The sequence below is a fragment of the Macrotis lagotis genome, unplaced genomic scaffold, assembly GCF_037893015.1.
Source record: "Macrotis lagotis isolate mMagLag1 unplaced genomic scaffold, bilby.v1.9.chrom.fasta BILBYCTG039, whole genome shotgun sequence".
NCBI lineage: Eukaryota > Metazoa > Chordata > Mammalia > Peramelemorphia > Peramelidae > Macrotis > Macrotis lagotis.
In genome coordinates this window covers 63,057-82,911 of record NW_027421946.1, presented here as the reverse complement: position 1 = coordinate 82,911, position 19,855 = coordinate 63,057, and the positions used below count along the sequence as shown (strand labels likewise).

General features: G+C 34.5%; 1 protein-coding gene across 1 annotated transcript; it reads right to left on the bottom strand.

Annotated features, from left to right (window-relative positions):
• Positions 1–2,596: 2,596 nt before the first annotated feature.
• Positions 2,597–3,550, bottom strand: LOC141504038 (olfactory receptor 2AJ1-like). Its single transcript, XM_074208895.1, has one exon. The coding sequence runs from the start codon at positions 3,548–3,550 to the stop codon at positions 2,597–2,599; it is 954 nt and encodes a 317-aa protein (XP_074064996.1).
• Between the last annotated feature and the right edge of the window lie 16,305 nt (positions 3,551–19,855).

Below are 19,855 nucleotides of genomic sequence, written 5' to 3'. Positions count from 1 at the left end.
GCTAAATCCAGAAAGGTCAGGGCACATCATCCTAAAATTCCATGCCCAAAGTGTAAAAAGGAAGGACACTGGACACCAGAATGTTGACAAGGGAATTTAAATGGTGAAAGGGACCCTCATCCAGAGGCCCCTCAAAAATAATCATGGGGTATGACAGTTCAGGACCAGCAGGAGATGGAATGGAAAAACCAGTATGCAGCTTTAGCAGAAAATGCTCCCATATCAAAGTGTTGGGAAATTTAGGGTATCTCCATGCACTTCTCCTGAAGTACCTACATCCTTTATGATTAATGGATGAGGAGTTTGCAATTATTTTTGTTCCACCAAATCCAGAGAATACTCACATTATACCTTTAGTAAAGCATGTGATTGGGGAAATTTTCTCTGTTGCAATAATGAAAAGTAATAATGATGATAGTTACATAAATGAGAACCAATGCATAGCTCAGTTATGTGTTTTTTTCAAGATCTGGTATAAATAGAAAGAAAAGTGAATTGAAAAGGGGGACAAAAGAGAGAAACCACAATGAAATTATGTTACAACTAGGATTTCTTCAGAAACAGACCTCTTCATGTTTTCCAAGTAGAAGGAATTGCTTGCCAAGGCTTAATTGACACTGGGACAGATCAGACCGTGTTCCCCATACAAAACTGGCCACAGGTTTGGCCTCAGCAGGCTACCTGTACTAACTTAGTGGGCATTGGAGGTCAAGAGGAAACAGAAATTTCTTGTCAAGACTTGAAATGGGGAAAAGAATGGGGATTGTTACTCTTTTTTATATTTGAAGGACTCCCTACAATATTATGGAGAAGAGATATATTATGTCAATTAGGGACAAGAATCAGCATGGATTCTTTGATTGAAGCTGCTGTTAATTTGGGAATTGGAGTCAGTGAAGCAGTGCCACAGGGGGATTGATCTTCTTCAGCAGCAGTCTGCCTTGATAACACCAGTGCTATGAACAGTATGTGGGGGACCTACTTGCTGTTCCTTTTAGCTGTTGTTACCTGCCTGGCTACACCAAGCATGACCCAAATCCCTAAACCTACAGCCAACTGTGGTTGCCACAGACCCTGACTCTGACCCTGATGCCCATGATGGATTCCATGTCAAAAGCCACAACTAATTTCACTCTCCAGCCTACAGCCAAACATACCATGACTCTTGCTCTGGCACCAGAAAGCCCCGAAGCACACACTAACTGCATTTCCTATGTTGAGAATAAAAATGTTGCATGCTATTTGATAGTTTGAAATGGTGTTGAGTACTGTTTAGAAAATGCAACAACTCCAAATTGTACTGTTGTCAACAACTCAAGGAGTTTCAAATGCTCTCTTTCTCATTCTCTGCTGCTCTCACCTTCTGCAAAGGGAGTGGGGAGGGAGAATGGGAATCTTCCTGCTTGGAACTTAAAAACTCATTAGAGTATGTGCCTAAGTTGAGATGGTGAAAAATCAGTTTAACCTTCTCTATTCAGAGTTATTACATGATTTGCTTCACTTTTTAAGCATACTAAATAAAGTAGAGAAGATAATAGATGACAATTACACAAGGTTGAAGGCAAACAATGTAATAATAATAATGGGGAGAAGGACTGAAGAGAAGAGGAGAGCTGGTACTGTGGACAAAGCACATTCTAATCACACAGAATAAATATTGAAAAGGTAGACAGTCCTGGCTCCTTAGAACTTCATGTTCTTTTAGATAAATCACAGTATAGATGGTACTGGAGGAATATAATTGGTAATACAGGAAAAAGGAGATGCAGAAGCTGCATAGCTTGAAAGATTAATTGATAACAGCAAGATACATACATACATGTAAACATGGATTTGTATATATATGTGCAGGAGTGTATTATATACAAATTATTTTAGCATTTGAAATGTTTATATTACATTATAAATTTAAAAATCATAGCATGAAAATTTATTGAAGGTTTGCATTCTCTATGAGTAGATAGATGAATTCACATATCAGTCAATAATCCCAAATCCTAACTAATTGTATTGAGTGGATCAAAAGGAAAACCCAAGTTCATCTGCAACCAACCTTCACAAGTTACCTATCTATCATATACAACCTATATCTAATATATTTATGTGTGCTTTTATGAAGGAACTGTTTGCTCTTTGAGAATAAGACCTTCTGAACATGGAGTAGTTGAATTCTTGATAGTTGGCCAGCATGAAATTCGGTGTTACTGTTGTACTGTTCAATGAAGCTACCAATAACAAGGCAGTTTGACTGTATCTTTGATGCAGTCATGATGATTAAAGACTATGCCATGAATTATAGATGTTTTAAATATTACTTTAACGTCTGACTGTTACTTCTACAAGTGAGATTGTTGTCAACTGGAGGAAAGGAAACATGAATTATAACATGATTCTTGGAATAAATAGCATCAGAATTCATGAACTAAATTCATCACAAAAATACATTTTCCTTGGAGAGATCTACAGATGAGTTAGTTTAGTTAATTTTGTCATACATTTAAAGGCAATTTAATTCAACTCCTAAAATGCATGAAAATTACTTTGAATATTTTCCACACATTTCTAATAGGTCATGAATGGGTATTTGGTCTAGTTTTTAAAAGTTTTTGTTTCTGTGCCCAAGAACTTTGCCAAAACCCTTTTTCAGGGCATATAAGACATCTTTATTCCTCAGACTGTAGATGACAGGGTTGAGCATGGGAGCAAGAATGGTATATGAGATGGCTATGACTTTGTCCTGACCTGCAGTATGATAGGACTTTGGTCTCATGTATGTAAAGATACATGAACCATAGAACATGGCAACCACAGCCAGGTGAGAAGAACAGGTGGAGAAGGCTTTTTTTTGTGCCTCCATAGATTTCATATGAAGCACAATTCGGAGAATCTGACCATATGAGACAAGGATAAGGGAAAAGGGAATTAGGAAGTATAATGCAGCACTCACAAAGACTTTTTCTTCATATTTTGATGTATCAACACAAGAGAGTCTCAACATGGCTTCAATTTCACAGAAAAAGTGCTCAATGGTCCTTGTGCCACAATATGGGAGAAGCATTACATAAGTTGTATGAATTATAGAGTTGATGGTACCCGCAAGCCAGCAACCAGCAGCCAGAATGACACTGATTCGATGGTTCATGAGGATGGGATAATGTAGGGGGTGGCAGATGGCTACATGGCGATCATAGGTCATAGCTGTGAGAATGAGGCACTCAGTACCCACGAAGCTGACACAGAGGAAGATCTGTAAACCACAACCTGCAAATGTGATGGATTTACTGCCAGATATGTAGTTAAAGGCCATCATGGGAACAGTATTGGAAATATTTGCAATATCCATGAAGGAAAGATGCTTGAGAAGGACATACATTGGAGTGTGGAGCCGGATGTCAAAGTGGATAAGAAGAATCAAGACTGCATTTCCCATTATTGCCACAGTATACATGATGAGAATAAGTGATAAGAGGAGCAGTCCATACTGGTTTGGATCCAATAATCCTTGAAGGATGAAATCTCCTCCAAAAGTCTGATTCTTTCCCCCCCTCATCAGTATTATTTCCTTTCTCTCCTGTAAATCAAAAACCAAGTTTTTCAAATGGGAAGAATAGATAAAAGGAAACTCCAATACTGAGTCTATGACTATAAAATAATGACTGTGTACAGAAGTTATTTCATTCATTTAGGTTAATAATTGCAATTCAATGAAATCAATTAAATTAATTACTTAAACAAACTGAGCACTTGCAATGATCAATTCATTGAAGAAAATGACAAAAAAAAAAATCCAAGTGGCTCAAAGATGCCATTCTATACTCATCTTCCTTTTCTTTGTGATTTGTTAGTTTTACAGGCAATCATGAAGCTGATTCAGCCTCTCAGTGCCTAGTCTTTCCTCTCACTTAACAGTATGGAACATTTTTCAAGGCAACCAAGAGATTACATAATAATGGAACTTTGGTAGAGAAATATTTGTTTGTAAAATAAGCAACACACCAGCAGCAAAAATTCCCTAAACCAATGAAGGATTGGTTTGTTCATAGCATCATCATGACTCTCATGATCACCATCACAAATACCTTTTAATATTAATTTTATTTTTATTTATAGATTAAAACAAACATTAATAAATCCAATTAATAAAATGTTCAATGTCATTCTTAAAACAATTGCTACTTCTGTATATGTTTTTTATTTCTTTTCACTTCACCTTTCATCATTTTTTAAGACTTTCTATGCCTTTGTAAGATCATTGTTGTCAGTATTTTTTTTATAGTTCACTAGTATTCTACTGCAACCAAATGACACAACTTGTTCAGTTATTCCACAATTGATGGGGATCCCTGCAATTGCCAGTTCTTTGCCAACAAAAATAGATTTGCAAAAATTTTATAATCATATATAAACTCATAGTTATTATTGAATTTCCCCTTATTTCACTATTTTCTTTCTCACCCTCTCCTTGTTGCCTTATATTTCCTTCTCATCCTCTCATTTCCCTTCCCTTCCCTTATACTCCTCCAAGTTTATTAATGCCACCTTGTCTCCCAGCATCCTGTATGAATCCATACATTACTCTTGAAGCTGTTCCCTCCAGGATCCTACTCCATATGTTTCTAAAAGTCCTTCCCTACATTCAGATTTTTAGTTTTCTTACCTTTTCTAGGTATTCAGAAGATTCTTACATATTTTCAGTTGTACACATTATTTATAATTCAACATAGATGGAAGTAAATTTCCATCATTCCAATCCTCAATCCCCACCAACATCCTCTGCAGTAATTCTTTTCAATTCCAGTTTAATAATCCAATTACTCCCTTTAATCCTTTCCTACTCAACTTTTTTTTTTTAGAATCACTCCATTGTGCACAACTTAGGCTCACTCTATCTTTTAAACTATCTTGAACTTTTAATTTTCCAAAACAAATGTATATACGTGTGTCTATTTACAATCATACATGTATATATGATGGTATGATGACATGATATTTGTTATTCGTTTATGAAGAAGACTATGATATCAGGGAGATGATAACAAGATAAGTAAATGGTGATGGTTAGGTGGCACAGTGGATAGAGCACTGGAGTCAGGAATACCTGAGTTCAAATCCGGTCTCAGATACTTAATAATTACCTAACTGTGTGGCCTTGGGCAAGCCACTTAACCCCACTGACTTGCAAAAAACCCTAAAAAAAAAAAACAAACAAGATAAGCAAGTGAATTGGATTTTATTGAGGGGGTACAGTTCTAAGTCATCAGCTTGTGTACTTACATTTACACATCCATAGATAGATGCAAACATATACACACACACACACACACATATATAAGTACAAGCATGTATATGTATAAGCTTTTGGCATTAATGAATGTCTTATAATTAGTATTTAATATTTTCTTTATATTGCTTCTCCATATTTTAATATCAAATATTCCACAGAGTTGCAATTTTTTGAATTTTGTTGTTTGCTTTTGTGTTTTCGTTTTTTACAAATTCCTGAAAATGTTTCTGTTCATCAAATGTCCACCTGCTATTTTTTTTAATTTCCAATTTGTATTCAACTTTTCTGGAAACATTACTCTTGGGTGCAATCCCCGCTCTTTTGTTTTTCAAAATATGATGTTCCATATCCTTCAGTCTTTTAAAGGAGAACCTCTCAGACCTTGTGAAATCCTGACTGCATGACCAGAGCATTTAATTTTTTTCCCCATGTATTCTCATTAACCTCATAGTTTTGGTATTTAGGTATATCATTCCTTTAAGTTTTCCTCCGGCATGTCTTTCAGTTTGTGAACAATAGATTTTTTTTCCTTACTTTATTTTACCCTCCTTTGGATAATTTTTCTTAATAATTCCTTGTAATATCATTGGGTAATCAGAGAAATTTTATATCACCTATATTTGATTTGTTCACCAGATCAATTTTTTCTCACATTTTTATTTTTTTTTGTTTTCCTTTATCATATTCCTAATTTTTCCTCAATCTCTCAAGTGATTTTTGAATTTATTTTTAAGTTCTTCCTGGATTTACTTTGGGGTTTATTATCACTAAATATTACATGTTGATTTTTGCTTTTTTTAATTCCCTGTGTTTCTCTGAATATAAATCCAGTTCCGTTTTTGCACCAAAGTAGATTATAGATGATGAGATTAATTTTCCTTATTTATTTTTCTTTTGCTTTTTAAAAAGCATTTCATTATTTTAATAAAGCATTTAAAGTCAGGCTGTGGATATTGTTGACCTATTTCTGGAAGTCTCTATATTATTATGTTCTGACTTCTATCCAGGAATAAACCTCAAGGATTTTGTCCTTCCTGACACCACAATGAGGGGCTGCAGTCACACCGTCACCAGAATATTTTTACTACCTGGGGTAATACACTCACCATGCATATGCTCCCTCCTCCTCATCCACATTCATGTGCTGGGTTCACTTCTGATCAGTTGAGATGACATTTCTTGTGCTGTGGTCTGCTTTCCAGTTGAAATGCCCTTAGGATTTATTGTCTATTCATCTAGTGGATCTATTTCAGGATCTTCCCACAATGCTTCTTCCCTACCATCACCATCAGCAGTGGTACCAACATCATCATAATATGGTGCAGTGGGTAGAGAACAATCCCTGAGGTAAGGAGGATATCAGTTCAAATCTGGCCTTAGATAATTGCTGTTTGACTTTGGGATAGGTACCTAACCCTCACATCAGGGGCCATATCCAATTGCCTTGATCCATATCTGGGCACTGAACCCAGATGATTCAGGAGAGAAAGTGAGGCAGGTAAATTAGCACAGCACTTCCCTCATTCGAATCCAATTCAGATGCAATTCAAGGCATCACCTACTTAATAACATTGTCTTCTTTAAGAAATAAGAAAAAAGAATCATGTTTCATCATCTTATTCACCATCATTTTTGCTATCTTTATCATCATTATGATCATTTTCTGAACACTATCACTCATGACACACCTTCAAGTTGTTAAAATATTTGTTATATCTGAACTCAATACATTACAGACATATTTTGAGATCAGTAATCTAAGTATAATTATTATATTTTGCAGCTGGGAAATTGGGGAAAATTAAGATTAAATGTCTTCTTTCTAGTCTCATGACTAAACAACAGAGGAAGAATCTTAATTCAGATTTTCCTTAAGGCAATTCTGCATTTCAATATTTATATCAATGGTATCAAACTCAAAGAGAAGTGAAAACCATTAATTTGTTTAGAAAATTCCTATGGATGGCATGTTGAATTTGGCTTAAAATGCATTATTTTTTATGTTCTATTGTATGTCCATTATTTTCCCAAGGGTTTCCCTATTACATTTTAATGGAATTTGAACAGCAATTTTAGTGTTGAGCAGTCTTTAACTCCAGGCCATGCTTAACTCCTGTGCTCTATTATATTCCACCTATCAAATGATGATTAAAATAATAAGTGAGCTGATCTTAGAACATTGGGTTGGCCTTTTTCAATGCTAAAATTAGATATAATCTGAGTAGATGGCAGAGGAGATCAGAAATCTCCATGCTTTGTAGATTTCCTCCATAAACAGGCAGAAAATCATCACATGATTATATATATAGAGAGATATAGATATATATGTATACATACACACATATATGGAACAGCAAGAATAAAGGGGTAAAGTATCAATACTCCTAAAACATCTGGAAAAGATCTCAAAGAACAAGCCAAGAATTGAAATTTGATTTGAATGAAGTGTAAACATCTCCAGGATCCATGAAATCAGCAAAGGATGGGTCAAGAGAAAAGTTCTTAAGACTTTGTGAAATTTTACTTCAACTTTCACATCATTCAAGCACTTCCGCTTTCCACACTTTTACCTCCCAAACTTTCATCTGAAGAACAACAGATCTCTGAGTAAGGAAAGCTAGAAGGGTCCCTTACCATATCCAAAGGCTAAGCCAAGTGCTTCTGACCAGCTGTGATCCCTTTTGGAGATGGCCCTTGAGGAGAACTCAACATAAGTCTGATGATGAGTGTGGTACTAGTACAGAAAGGAAGAACATTGAACTCCACACTACATCATTGATTTTCTACAAGTCCTACAAGACAGTGGGGAAGCTAAGTGGAGGAGGATGGAAATTTGGTGACCCAGTAGATAGAGCCCTTGTCTGGAGTCAGGAAGACCTGAAATCGGGCTTTAGTCACAAGCTATGTAACTGGGGGCAGGTCATAAATGTTGTTTGCCTTTGTTTCTTAACCAGTAAAATGAGCTGAAGAAGGAAATGTCAAAGTGTTCCAGTATTTTTGCCAAGACAAATCCAAATAGGGTCATAAAGAGAGGATTTAGAAATGAATGAACAATAGCAATCAAAATAGAATATTACCATAATTTGACAAGAAAAATATGTCTCATATACAATATTGTTCCACTTAATCTATGGTTGAGATTTTTAAAAGCTTCCAAATGATGCGGAGAAGTGTGGGCATAGGGGATGATGAGATCATTTTGAGATAAACTTTGTAAATCTTTTGTTTTGTAATTCCTTATTTGGATTGTTTGTTTTTTTTCTTTTTCTGTGCCAGGGAGCACAGGTCCTGACAGACCACCCAAAAGAGACTGCTTTCCAAGAGGCAAAATTTCCATTGAAGGACTTGGGTCATTCCCAGGTCATGACACTCTCCCATGGACTCTGGGAGAGAATATAAAGAGATCCAAGGAGGAGGTTGGTCCCTTTTTACCTTCCACTCTCCTGTAAACCCTGGCTAGCTGGCCTGGACAATTCAGTCAGCAATCCATGTGAACTTCTCTTAAACTCTATCTAACTTTTCTGTCCCTTTCTTGATATTTTGTAACTTCCTTTAACAAAATTCCATTTAAAAAAATTTTAAATCTCTATTTTCCTTCCAAAACTTCCATTCCTGAGTCTGATTTACAATTCTTTGTGGAGCAGAACTGAACCCAAGAAACAAATCAGAGGCTACACAAATTGACCAAGCATTTTTTTATCTTAATCTAAAATCTTATGGAGTAGTTCAGTACAGATAAATGCTTTGGTAAGACCTATTTCACCACTGATTGACTTGATTCAGAAAATTAGGTTTTCCATATCATTGAGAAACAAAGAATGTTCTCATACATATTTATATGACAACCTTTGGGTAAACTGGCCCTGCCCCATACTTATACCAAAAATTGTTTATTCTCTTCTCAAATCTTTTGGCTAGAATACTTTTTGTGCAGATTCTCTTTCAGATTATGTAGTATGGAAAAAAATAGCACATGTTTATAACTATACTTCTTATAAGGAAAAAATATCAGGTCAGAATTTTTCTTCAAGATGGTTTTTAAAAATATCTTAAAATACAGTTCCCTTTTTTTTGCAAAATAAAATGATATAAATTAACCAAAAAAAAATCTTAACTATGTCTATGTGACCCTAGTCTCCTGATATCCATTTAATTATTTTTTATGTTTTGTATCTTAGGAATTCATATATATATATATATATAGAGAGAGAGAGAGAGAGAGAGAGTTATAGTTATATATATATATATATATATATATATATATATATATATATATATAGTCTTTAAAAGAACTTTTATATTCTTGAGCCTGCTATGACTTTTTTGATAAAGTTTGCATTGCCAACCTGTTTGTTCATAATGGTAGATTTTTGTCTTTTGTTATTGAAACGATCCAAACTGGTATCATGATGTTAGAGACAAGTTAGATAAGTCTGACTGTGACTCCTCAGACCAGTATGAGCTCAGGGTGTTCTACCACAGGTCTGCACAAATAGTCCATATGAACACCTGGTGCAGGTTTTCTAAATTTGCACATCTCATGTTTCCTTTGAACTGTTTCCATTCTGCCTTGCTCTTCTATTTCAGCATATTCTCTGAGGAGGGCATGCCATGGTGGGTAGTCCTATGCCAGTGATTTCTCATTTGCACAATCAATTCCAAAGGTCTTCAGAGAAACATTGAGAATGTCATTCTTTTACTTTTTCTATGCTCCTAGGTGAGCACTGGCCCTTTGTGAGTTCTCCATAAAGAATTCTCTTCTCTCTTTTTCGGCAAGTGTACATTTGGAATTTGAACACGATGTCCAGCCCTTTAGAATTACAATTGAATGCTTTGAATGCTTTGCAGTTTGTCTGGAAAAAGAATCTCAGTGTTTTGTATCTTCTCCTTCCAGGGGATCTTCAGAATCTTCCCAAGACAATTCAAATGGAAGTGATTCAGTTTCCTAATCTGATGTTGGTAGATTGTCCAGGTATAACAGGCATATAGCAATGAGGTCAGCACATGGCTCCATAGACTTCAGTTTGGAAATTGGTCTAACACCTCTAACACACTTTCTTTGAAAGCCTCCCAAACAATGAGGCAGCTCTAGTAATGCAAGTGTTAACATTGTTGATATGAATATCCTTGGAAAGGACAGTGCCAAGGGAATTGAACTTGTCCACAGTACTCAAAACTTCTCCATTTGCTGCACCAATGGTTCCACAAAAGGATGGTGTGAGGCTGGCTGATGGAGCACCTGAGTTTTCTTGGCATTACTTATCAAGTTAAAATGCAGCAAAGTATCATTCCAGACTCTGTTGCATCTCAGCTTCAGAGGCAGCCTTGAGTGCACAGTCATCTGCAAACAGATGATCCTGTACCAACAGGCCCTCAGCTTTGGTATTCCCTTGTAGCATTTTCAAATTAAAGAGCTTAACCATCAGTGAGATAACTGACCTTAATTCTGTGCACATTCTCATTGAAGGTGCCTGGTCATGGCTGAAAATATCATGTGAAAAAAACATAGCCTTGTTTCCCTCCATTGATGCCTAGGAAATCTTGAGAGCATCATTCACAATCTGGAACCCGGGTAAGCATGGCGACATACAACTGACATAAAACACTGATGTACTACACCATGCAACCAAATTTGGGTGTAATTTCCATAAACCCTTATGACTGCCAGTAACAAAGACCTTGATTAGATCTACAAGTATTCTCTATTCAACTCCTGGTAGTATTAATAACTAACATTGACACAATGCTTATTATTTTCCTGACCCTTTGCTAACTGATTCACGTTATGACCACTCCTGATCACTGCAACTTTTTGAGGGAGATGTTATGGTTAACAGAAGAGGAACATAAGGCAAATTAACTTTAAATGAACACTTCAGAATCACACAGCTAGGACATGTTTGCAGTTAGATTTTTAACTCAAATCTTCCTGCCTCTAAATTTTGCACAAAGTACTATACTGTTAAACTGCTTTAGTCAAGAAGCCATCACTGGATCTAAAATTATATTGGAAATATCCTCAGTAAAACAGGGATACTCTCAGTGTATCTCATCTGGCCACTGTTCACAAATTCACATTTTGAAGTTTCATCTCATTTGATTTCTTTCTTCTATTAAGGCATAGGTCTGGCTGTTGGTAGATATTCCAATTGGAAATGAATTTTGCCTTGCTAAACAGTCATTTTACATCAAATAAATTATTTCTATTTTCATTTTGTGCTGGTGATTTTATTTAGTATCCACCAAAATTCACATCTATCAATTCTCTTCTCAATTTAAGTATTCAGGAAATGTCGACAGAGAGTTTTTATAAAGACAATAAGTCTTTGATCTTTTTATTCATTACTCATAATCCATATTGTACCAACATATGTATATTAGTCTTCTTTTGTACTGAATGAGTTGTGAATAAAGTACATATAAGTTTAGTTTAGATTACTGACATCTGGAATAACAAACTATGTATCATCCTCACTCTATCAGTCCACTCCACCAATCTGTTACCAAAACATCTTATTTACCTCCATTGCATCTCTTGGAAATGCCCCTTCTTAACTCTGCCACTGCCATTCACTTGGGGTAGGCCATCATCTCCTAATGGCCAGGTTATTGCAATTTTGCTTTCCCAAGCTTATAGTTTCATTCTAAACCCCAGGCCACTCTCTGCTCAGTTTTTAAAGCACAAATGTTACCAGTACCATTAATAAACTCAGATGGTGCAGTGGCTAAAGCACTGAGCTTAAAGTCAAGAAAACAGGAGTTTGAATTCTATCTCAGACACTTAACACTAACTAGCTGTGTGAACTTGGGCATGCTTCATATCCAGGACCATTTCCCCTTATCCTGACCCATAAGTGACCAGATGTCTCTGAAGAAGAAAGCGTTTCTGGTGTACTTCCTCACTCAAACTTAATTCACTGGATTGTAATGTTCCCTCATGTCTTCTTTGAGAATGTAGGACAAGCAACATCAACGATTGTCTATGTATTTCTTGTAAACAGTCATTTGCTTGTTAGTTTATAAGCTCCTCGAGGGTCAGCACTCTCTTTCACCCTACTTCATATTCCAATTACTTAGTCACCTCCCTGTTGCTTAGTAAGTACTTAATAAACGTTTATTGATTGATAGGTTTATCTTTCATTGATCATATTTCTTAAGTTTTTCAATATTGTTATGTACAAAATTATTATCATCATTCTATAAATTGCCCTCCTGGTTAAACATTCCTCTCTATTTTGATGATGCATGCAAATCTTCAAATCTAAATGTGCCAGTTTCATTATTTTTATGATGAGATAATATTGCTATATTATGACTATACATACATGTGTGTATATGTAAAAGATTGAGAAAGGTGGGTACAGAGTTAGATTGTTAGATAGTTTATGGACTATTCCAGCCTGACTAAACCACTTGACATAAAGTTTTGAGATAGGTAGGTAAAAAGAAAGAAAGATAGATAGATCTATCATCCATAAATTCTCAACTGAAAATTTCTAAATTCTAGAAATGTGATCTCATTAAAAAATCTTTGAAAGGCCACAAGAAATCTCATATTTACAATTACACACAAATACATACATACATACATACAAAAAGAAAGAATAGAAAGAGGGGATGAGCTAGACATGATGAAAAAAGAGATTTCTCTAACTTATTTTATAACTATTTTATAAATTAGGTTGGAAGCTCATGCTAATTGACTAAGAGCGATGTTTTAATCTAAGAGATCTATAAGTAAATTTTATGCTCATTAATTAACTTATAACTAGAGATGATAATGAATAATAAAATATGTTCACGGAAGGGGTGCACATTCAAAGTCAGATATTGATAAAATGGTCATCTACTCTGGCAAACTATAGTTAGTTTTTATATCATCTTTTCAATCCTATCAACAAAGCCAATAATATAATGATATCAAAATGGTGACAACTTATTCTTTGCTTGTGGTTTTTTTTGTTTTTTTTTAATTTTGGGAAAGGTAATGGGGTCAAGTGACTTGCCCAAGGTCACACTGCTTGGTAAATATTAAGTGTCTGAGTCCATATCTGAACTCAGGTTCTCCTGACTCCAGGGCCAGTGTTCTATCCACTGTGCCACCTAGCTGCCCCCAACTACTTATTCTTGATGGAGCCATTCTAATTCTTTGTGAACATTGCTTCCTTTTCTAGATATGCATTTAGGATTCGATGTATATGCAGGTATGTTGGTATAAATGTATTGTAAAATTTCTCCTCAAACTATAAGTTCATACTCCTGTGTGTAATAGAATCTATTCTCTTCCACTGTTTTTGAAAATTTATCCAATATATGCGTTCCTCCAAACCTCTGGTATTTATCCAATTCAGCACAGTATATCAAAGTCACCCTGATTCACTCAACAATCACATCTGCCAATTCATTCTGTAGCTGAGCATATAAGTCATTAGATAGGGTAAAAAGTGGAGCAGAAATAAGTCTCAAATACAGTCTTTCTGATTTTCAAGTTATGTGACACTGATGAAATCATTTAATCTTTCTGAAGTTATTTTTCTCCACTATAAGTTGGGACAAATTTTACCTCACAGAGATGTGATTCGCCATCAGATTAGGTTAGGGAAATAACTCTGCAATCCTTACAGAACTCTCTCTCTATATTTTGTTGTGGTTGTTCAATTATTCAGTCAAGTAAGTGTCTTAGTGATTCTATGGACTACAACAAGCCAGATTCTACTATTATCTATTATTTCCAAGTTCACAAGCTCATGTTGATTTTTTTCCATGACACTTTCTATCCATCTAACTCTCTATTATTCCATTTTCCTTTTACCTTTTTTTTATTTTTTGCAAGGCAATGGGGTTAAGTGACTTTCCCACTGTCACTCAGCTAATTACTAATTTTCTGAGGGCAGATTTGAACTCAGGTCCTCCTGACTCCAGGACTGGTGCTCTATCCACTGTATCAACTAGCCCCCACATGCTTTTGCCTTTAATTTTTCTCAACAACAGGAATTTTTTCATAAAATCCCATCTTTTCATTATATAGCCAATGTATTTAAGCTTCAGCTTCAGTATTTGACATTCTATTGAATTACTTGAATTTAATTTAAGTATTGACTGACTCAATCTGCTTGCTATTCTAGGGTCTTTTAGAAATCTCTAGCACCACAATTCCAAAGAGTCAGTTGAGCAACATTGTTTTGCTTATGAAACAATTCTTATAGTCATGCATTCCTACTGGACAAAACTATGGCTATGATTATACTGATCTTTCTCTTCTCTAGAAGAAAACAGCAAATCATTATCACCTTTACCAATAAAATAGGATATTAAAATGATAGCAGTCTTAACATGATTATTTAAGTCAGCTTAACTGAAATCATTAGCAGTTATCTCTTTCTATTAGTGTCTCCTTTTTTTAACTCTGATAATAAAACTCTAGCATTAGTTTTTGCTTAATTTTTTCCAACAGTAAAGGCATTATCCTTGTCAAGAATAAAGAAAGCCCAATATAAACTGATCAGATCTCCTTTCTCTCCATTGCTAGTGATGATCAAATCAACCATGTCTATCCCTTTTGTTTCCTCTTGCTCTTTCACCCAGTAGAAACTAAAATAACACCTCTTTTTTAGGGGTATTTTTTTTTGCAAGGCAAATGGGGTGAAGTGGCTTGCCCAAGACTACACAATTAGGTAATTATTAAGTGTCTGAGGCCGGATTTGAAGTCAGGTACTCCTAACTCCAGGGCATTCCTGACTCCAGGGCCAGTGCTCTATCCACTGTGACACCTAGCCGCCCCTAAAAGAACACTTTCTTAATTGCTTTTTACACAACAGCTTATTGTTGCATTTAGAAACACAATAAATTAGATATTTTATCTCATACAAATTCTATAACATTACTTGCAAAGTGTCTTTCAATTTATACCACTGTGATAAAAAAAATAAGAAAACAGATTGTAGATAATTCTATTTCTTTGTCAACGTTGAGCAGAATTGAAAAGTCAACCAAGTTTTCATTCAGGGTAAATACCCTCTTAATGGGATGCTGTCTTTTTTTTCCCTACACATGATGCTCTTATGATGCTAACTTATCATGGGAATGAAATCTTAGGATACATTCTTCTATTATGTCTTATAAAAATCTGGCTTCAGGGGAGAAGCTCTATGTCACTCATGAAAAGGAATTAAATTGGAAGAAAGTATGAGATGGTAGAGAATGTACTTTACTGGAGGAATCAACTTGGATGTCAGATCTTCTAGAACATATTGTTCTGAGATATATTGAAATGAATTTATTATTTTTTAATTGACCAAATATCCTAGAAGAAAAATGTGCAAATATGTGGAAGAGAAGAAAGTGGATTATGAGTCAGAAAGAAGTGGATTTAAATCTGTTATCAAATCCATAATAGCTATTTAACTCTGGGGAATAAAAAAGTAAAAAAACAAAATAAAATAAAATAAAAAAGCATCTTACGCTGCTATAAATCACTTGTAAATTTAAGTAAAATTAGTAAAATTGAGGTACTTGAATGAATAATTTCTGAAAACTCTACTGTGATACAATATAAATTCCCTTTACAGAATATTAGGCTTGATATTTGTAACACTGCTCAATATTTAAAAATTAAGATTTTACTCTTGTTTTAATAATAAATATAAGACAAAAATGAGCAGGACTTAAGGAGATAATGTTCCCAGGAAGATAGAGCAACTATTGAGATAATCATTGTTCATAGAGGATAAATTTTATAGTCCTATTTTGGTTAAGATAATCTGCAGTTTCGATTCTGAAACTCCTAAGGAGGTTAATTATTTTCTTTATTTATTGCTATTCTTAAAACACAAATTTCTTTCCCATTTCTGTGTGACTATCTTGGATGATCTCTGCATTCTGGTTTATTGGCAAATCCCAGAGAGTAAAACTTCATATATATTCTATGTATTTTATGTTATTTTAACACTATATATCTTCTTAAGAATCTTATAATTTTAGACAATCATTAGAATAACATATCTAAGATTTGTACAGTTCTAAGCCTATGATCATATCTTGATAAAGTTAATCAGATAATCCATCCCAATAAATTCAACTATATATTTTAATTTAGCAAACAATACAGGAGAAGAGTTAATTCCTTACCTAAAAGGAAGAATCTCAACTGCTTCTAAACCTTATGATTTTCCAGGATGAAATAGAATATATCCTCTTGCAAGGAGAAAGCAATCCTCCATCCTCTCCCAAATTCAGTCAATTAATTGAAAGAAAAAAGAAAATAATAATCAAATTGGTGCAGAGGCATAACTAATTTCTGATTAAAGGTCCATGCATTTTGATTTTTCCTGACCCATATGTTACTGGAAGCTGTTACCTAAATGATAATTCATTTCCCCATTCTTATCTTATTTCCTGACCTTTCTGACCTTCTGTGAACTCATCTTTGATTCTTCTAGAAGTGAGAATCTAAGTGGTACAAACATTTAAACCTTGAAAACAATAGTGTCCCAGGCTCTATGAACTACCTCCTAATTCCTAAACTTCAGGAGATTGGAGAAAATCAAGGTAGAATTTGCTAGTATTGCATAACCACTTTAGGGAATGCAATTTAGTGTATATAAAAAAGGGCAAAAATTTCAAAAAAAGTTCTGTGGAATAATGCAAAGGGCTTAGTTGAATTAGTGTATTTCCTGCTAGAAGAGTCATACAAAAAGAGACTAGATAACTATTTGTACTCCTCCTATATTGGATAGAGTTAAACAAACTGACCTCAAACTCTCTTAGCTCTTGAACTGAGGATTCCAGAATAACTAAAGAGATCCATTCAGCTATGAAGGAAATTAATTTGGTTTCTATAATTGAATCCTCAATCATATTGTTTAATTCCAAACAGTTATACACACTAACTCAATATATATATATATATATATATATATATATATATATATATATATATATATATATATATATATATATATATAGATAGATAGATAGATAGATAGATAGATAGATAGATACTGCTCATGTTAACTGTCTTCTCATTAAAAGTTAATGTAATGAGAAGAGCCCTGGATTTAGAATTTGAGATTCTCAGTTCTAATTCTTCTGTTCATTACTACTTCCATGACCATCAACAACTTAATTCACTTTATTTTCTTATTTTCTTATTTATAAATATAAAGAGTGAAAGGAGGGAGGAACTAGGTGACTTTTAAAATCTATTCCAACTCTAAAGCCATGAGTCTAGGATTCTATAGGAGAAAATATTGTCTACTAGAATGAGAATCATGAATGAGCTTGTTGAATGAGCTTGTACCTGGAATAATCTCGTGACTCCAAACTATTCTCTCAGCCTCTTTGAGTTTCGTTGGTTTCTTTAATGACTACGGGATAAAACAACTACTCCACATTAGTTTTAAAGATCCTGAGAAATAAGGATATAAAGAGCCCAGAAATAAACTACTGTTTAAATTTCTTTGCAATGTACCTGGTATTACATGTTTTAAAAATTATAGAGAACTATTAAAGCATATCTTGCTGTTGCTGCCATGTTTATACTTACCTTTTCATCAGATTATTTTGGAAAAACTGAACAGAGCTAGAAATCAACTGACCCAGTGTCCTATCCATAGGTCTGCACTCATCCTCACCCATAGTTCAAATTCAATCTAGAAAATTCTCAATCACAATTAACTAAATTAAGAAAACATCGACACAATTTCAAACATTCATGTTTCCAACTTGCTTTTTTAGTTGTTTGCCTCATCATTTTGGCAAAAATGTTTGGTGGAAGAATACTCTGAGAATCAAGAAAGTGAATGTTGTCCTGGCTGTTTCCCACTTTCCACTGAAACTATAAATCAAAGTCCAAGGTTGCATGAGATACAATTCACTGCAGTTGGAACTGAAGCATATTTGTTGTTCTGTAGCATGGCTAAAGCCTCCTTTGAGATTTATTATGGTCTTCAGAGAATCCATTTGGACAGGAAAAACCCTCTGGCTTTATAGAGTAATTAGATGTTTGATGTTATCCCATAAATGTTTCACCAAATATTTGGTTTTGGAACTAAACGGACTAGGGATGCAAGGAGACACTACAGTTTGTGCCAATTAACAATAACAATTACAAAATACTTTACGATTTACAAATACGAACTCATTTGATTCCTTCAATCACTGTGGGTTGTTTTGTTTGGTTTTTTAAGTTGAGTTTGACTTCTTTGGGACCCAATTTGTGGATGGATGTTTTAGCAAGATCACTAGGAGGATTTGCCATTTCTTTCTCCAACTCATTTTATTGCTGTCGAACTTTTGACTAACAGTTATACATTATTTTCCAAGGGTAGCAAAGCTAGTAAGTGTCTGAGGCCAGATCTGATTTCATGAAGATGAGTCTTCCTGATTTCTAGACTGTTCTTTCCACTATATCATCTAGATAACAAACACTTACAGGTATCAGTATAACACAAAGCACTGTGCTTGCAGTATAGATTTTGAGCTTCACACCAATCCAACCAGTAAACATTACAAAAAAATCACTTTCTTACTGGATAAATGTGGAATTCCATGTGTAATGACATTTGTGTGATTGGCAGCTGGTGTGACTAAAATGTTTGCATAAATGAATGAACTATTTTTTTCTTTGTAAATACCTTTATTTCCAAAAAGGTCAAAGTTATAGTTAAAGAGGAAAATAGTGGTACGTTATAGAGAAGGAGCAAAAATAATAAATTTTTATCATCAGTCTTTAATGGTGACTTTTTAAAATTTTTGTACAAAAATGTTATTACTGACAAGATTCAATAAGGACAGAAGTTCAAGCTTTTCCCCCAACCAGTTTAAGGCTATCCAATCCTTTGAACTACAATTTTGGTCCCTTTCTCCTTAGCATTTGGTTAATAATGACCTTTAAAAAGACAGAAGCATTCATTAGGATTAATTGAAATTTTGAACTTCAAATTCATATACATTTAGAAAGTGTTTACTATCTTCCAAATATTGAATTTGACTCTTAGCATAAAAACAGAACCTAAAAAAGAACCTTGTCTGAGGGAATTTGCATTCTAGGGGAGGGAGTACACAATCTGATCCCATGTAAAAAAAATGCGAAGAATGCACCAAGTGATAAAAAGGGACTTTTGGAAGGGGAGTTTGTGAACAACCTGATGAACTCAGAAAAAAAGTCTGATTTGCATATCACCCCAGAGCTATAGCTTGAAGAAGAAACTGTTATCTCCTAGATAGATTTGAAGAGAACAGGTATCCCAGAACAAACTTCAGATAAGAAAAAGTTCTTCCCAGGATTATTATCATACAACCTTATACTAATATTTGCTTTGGTATAAATATTATTCAGGCATTTATTTCTGTTTGAATTTTTGTAGTCCAATTTATGGGTTTTTCTGGCAAAGACTTTGGTAAGGCTTGACATTTTATTCTACAACTACTGATGAAGAAATTGAGGCAAAAAGGGTACAGTCACAAATAGAGTAAGTGGATATGGCAGATGTGACCTCTGAAAAATGAATCTTCCTAACATCAGTCCCAGAACTCTATCCATTGTGCCATCCATCTGCCCAATTAAAGCTT

Excerpts from the sequence above, each read along its gene's own strand:
- LOC141504038 (XM_074208895.1), bottom strand. The coding sequence starts at position 3,550 with ATGAGGGGGGGAAAGAATCAGACTTTTGGAGGAGATTTCATCCTTCAA.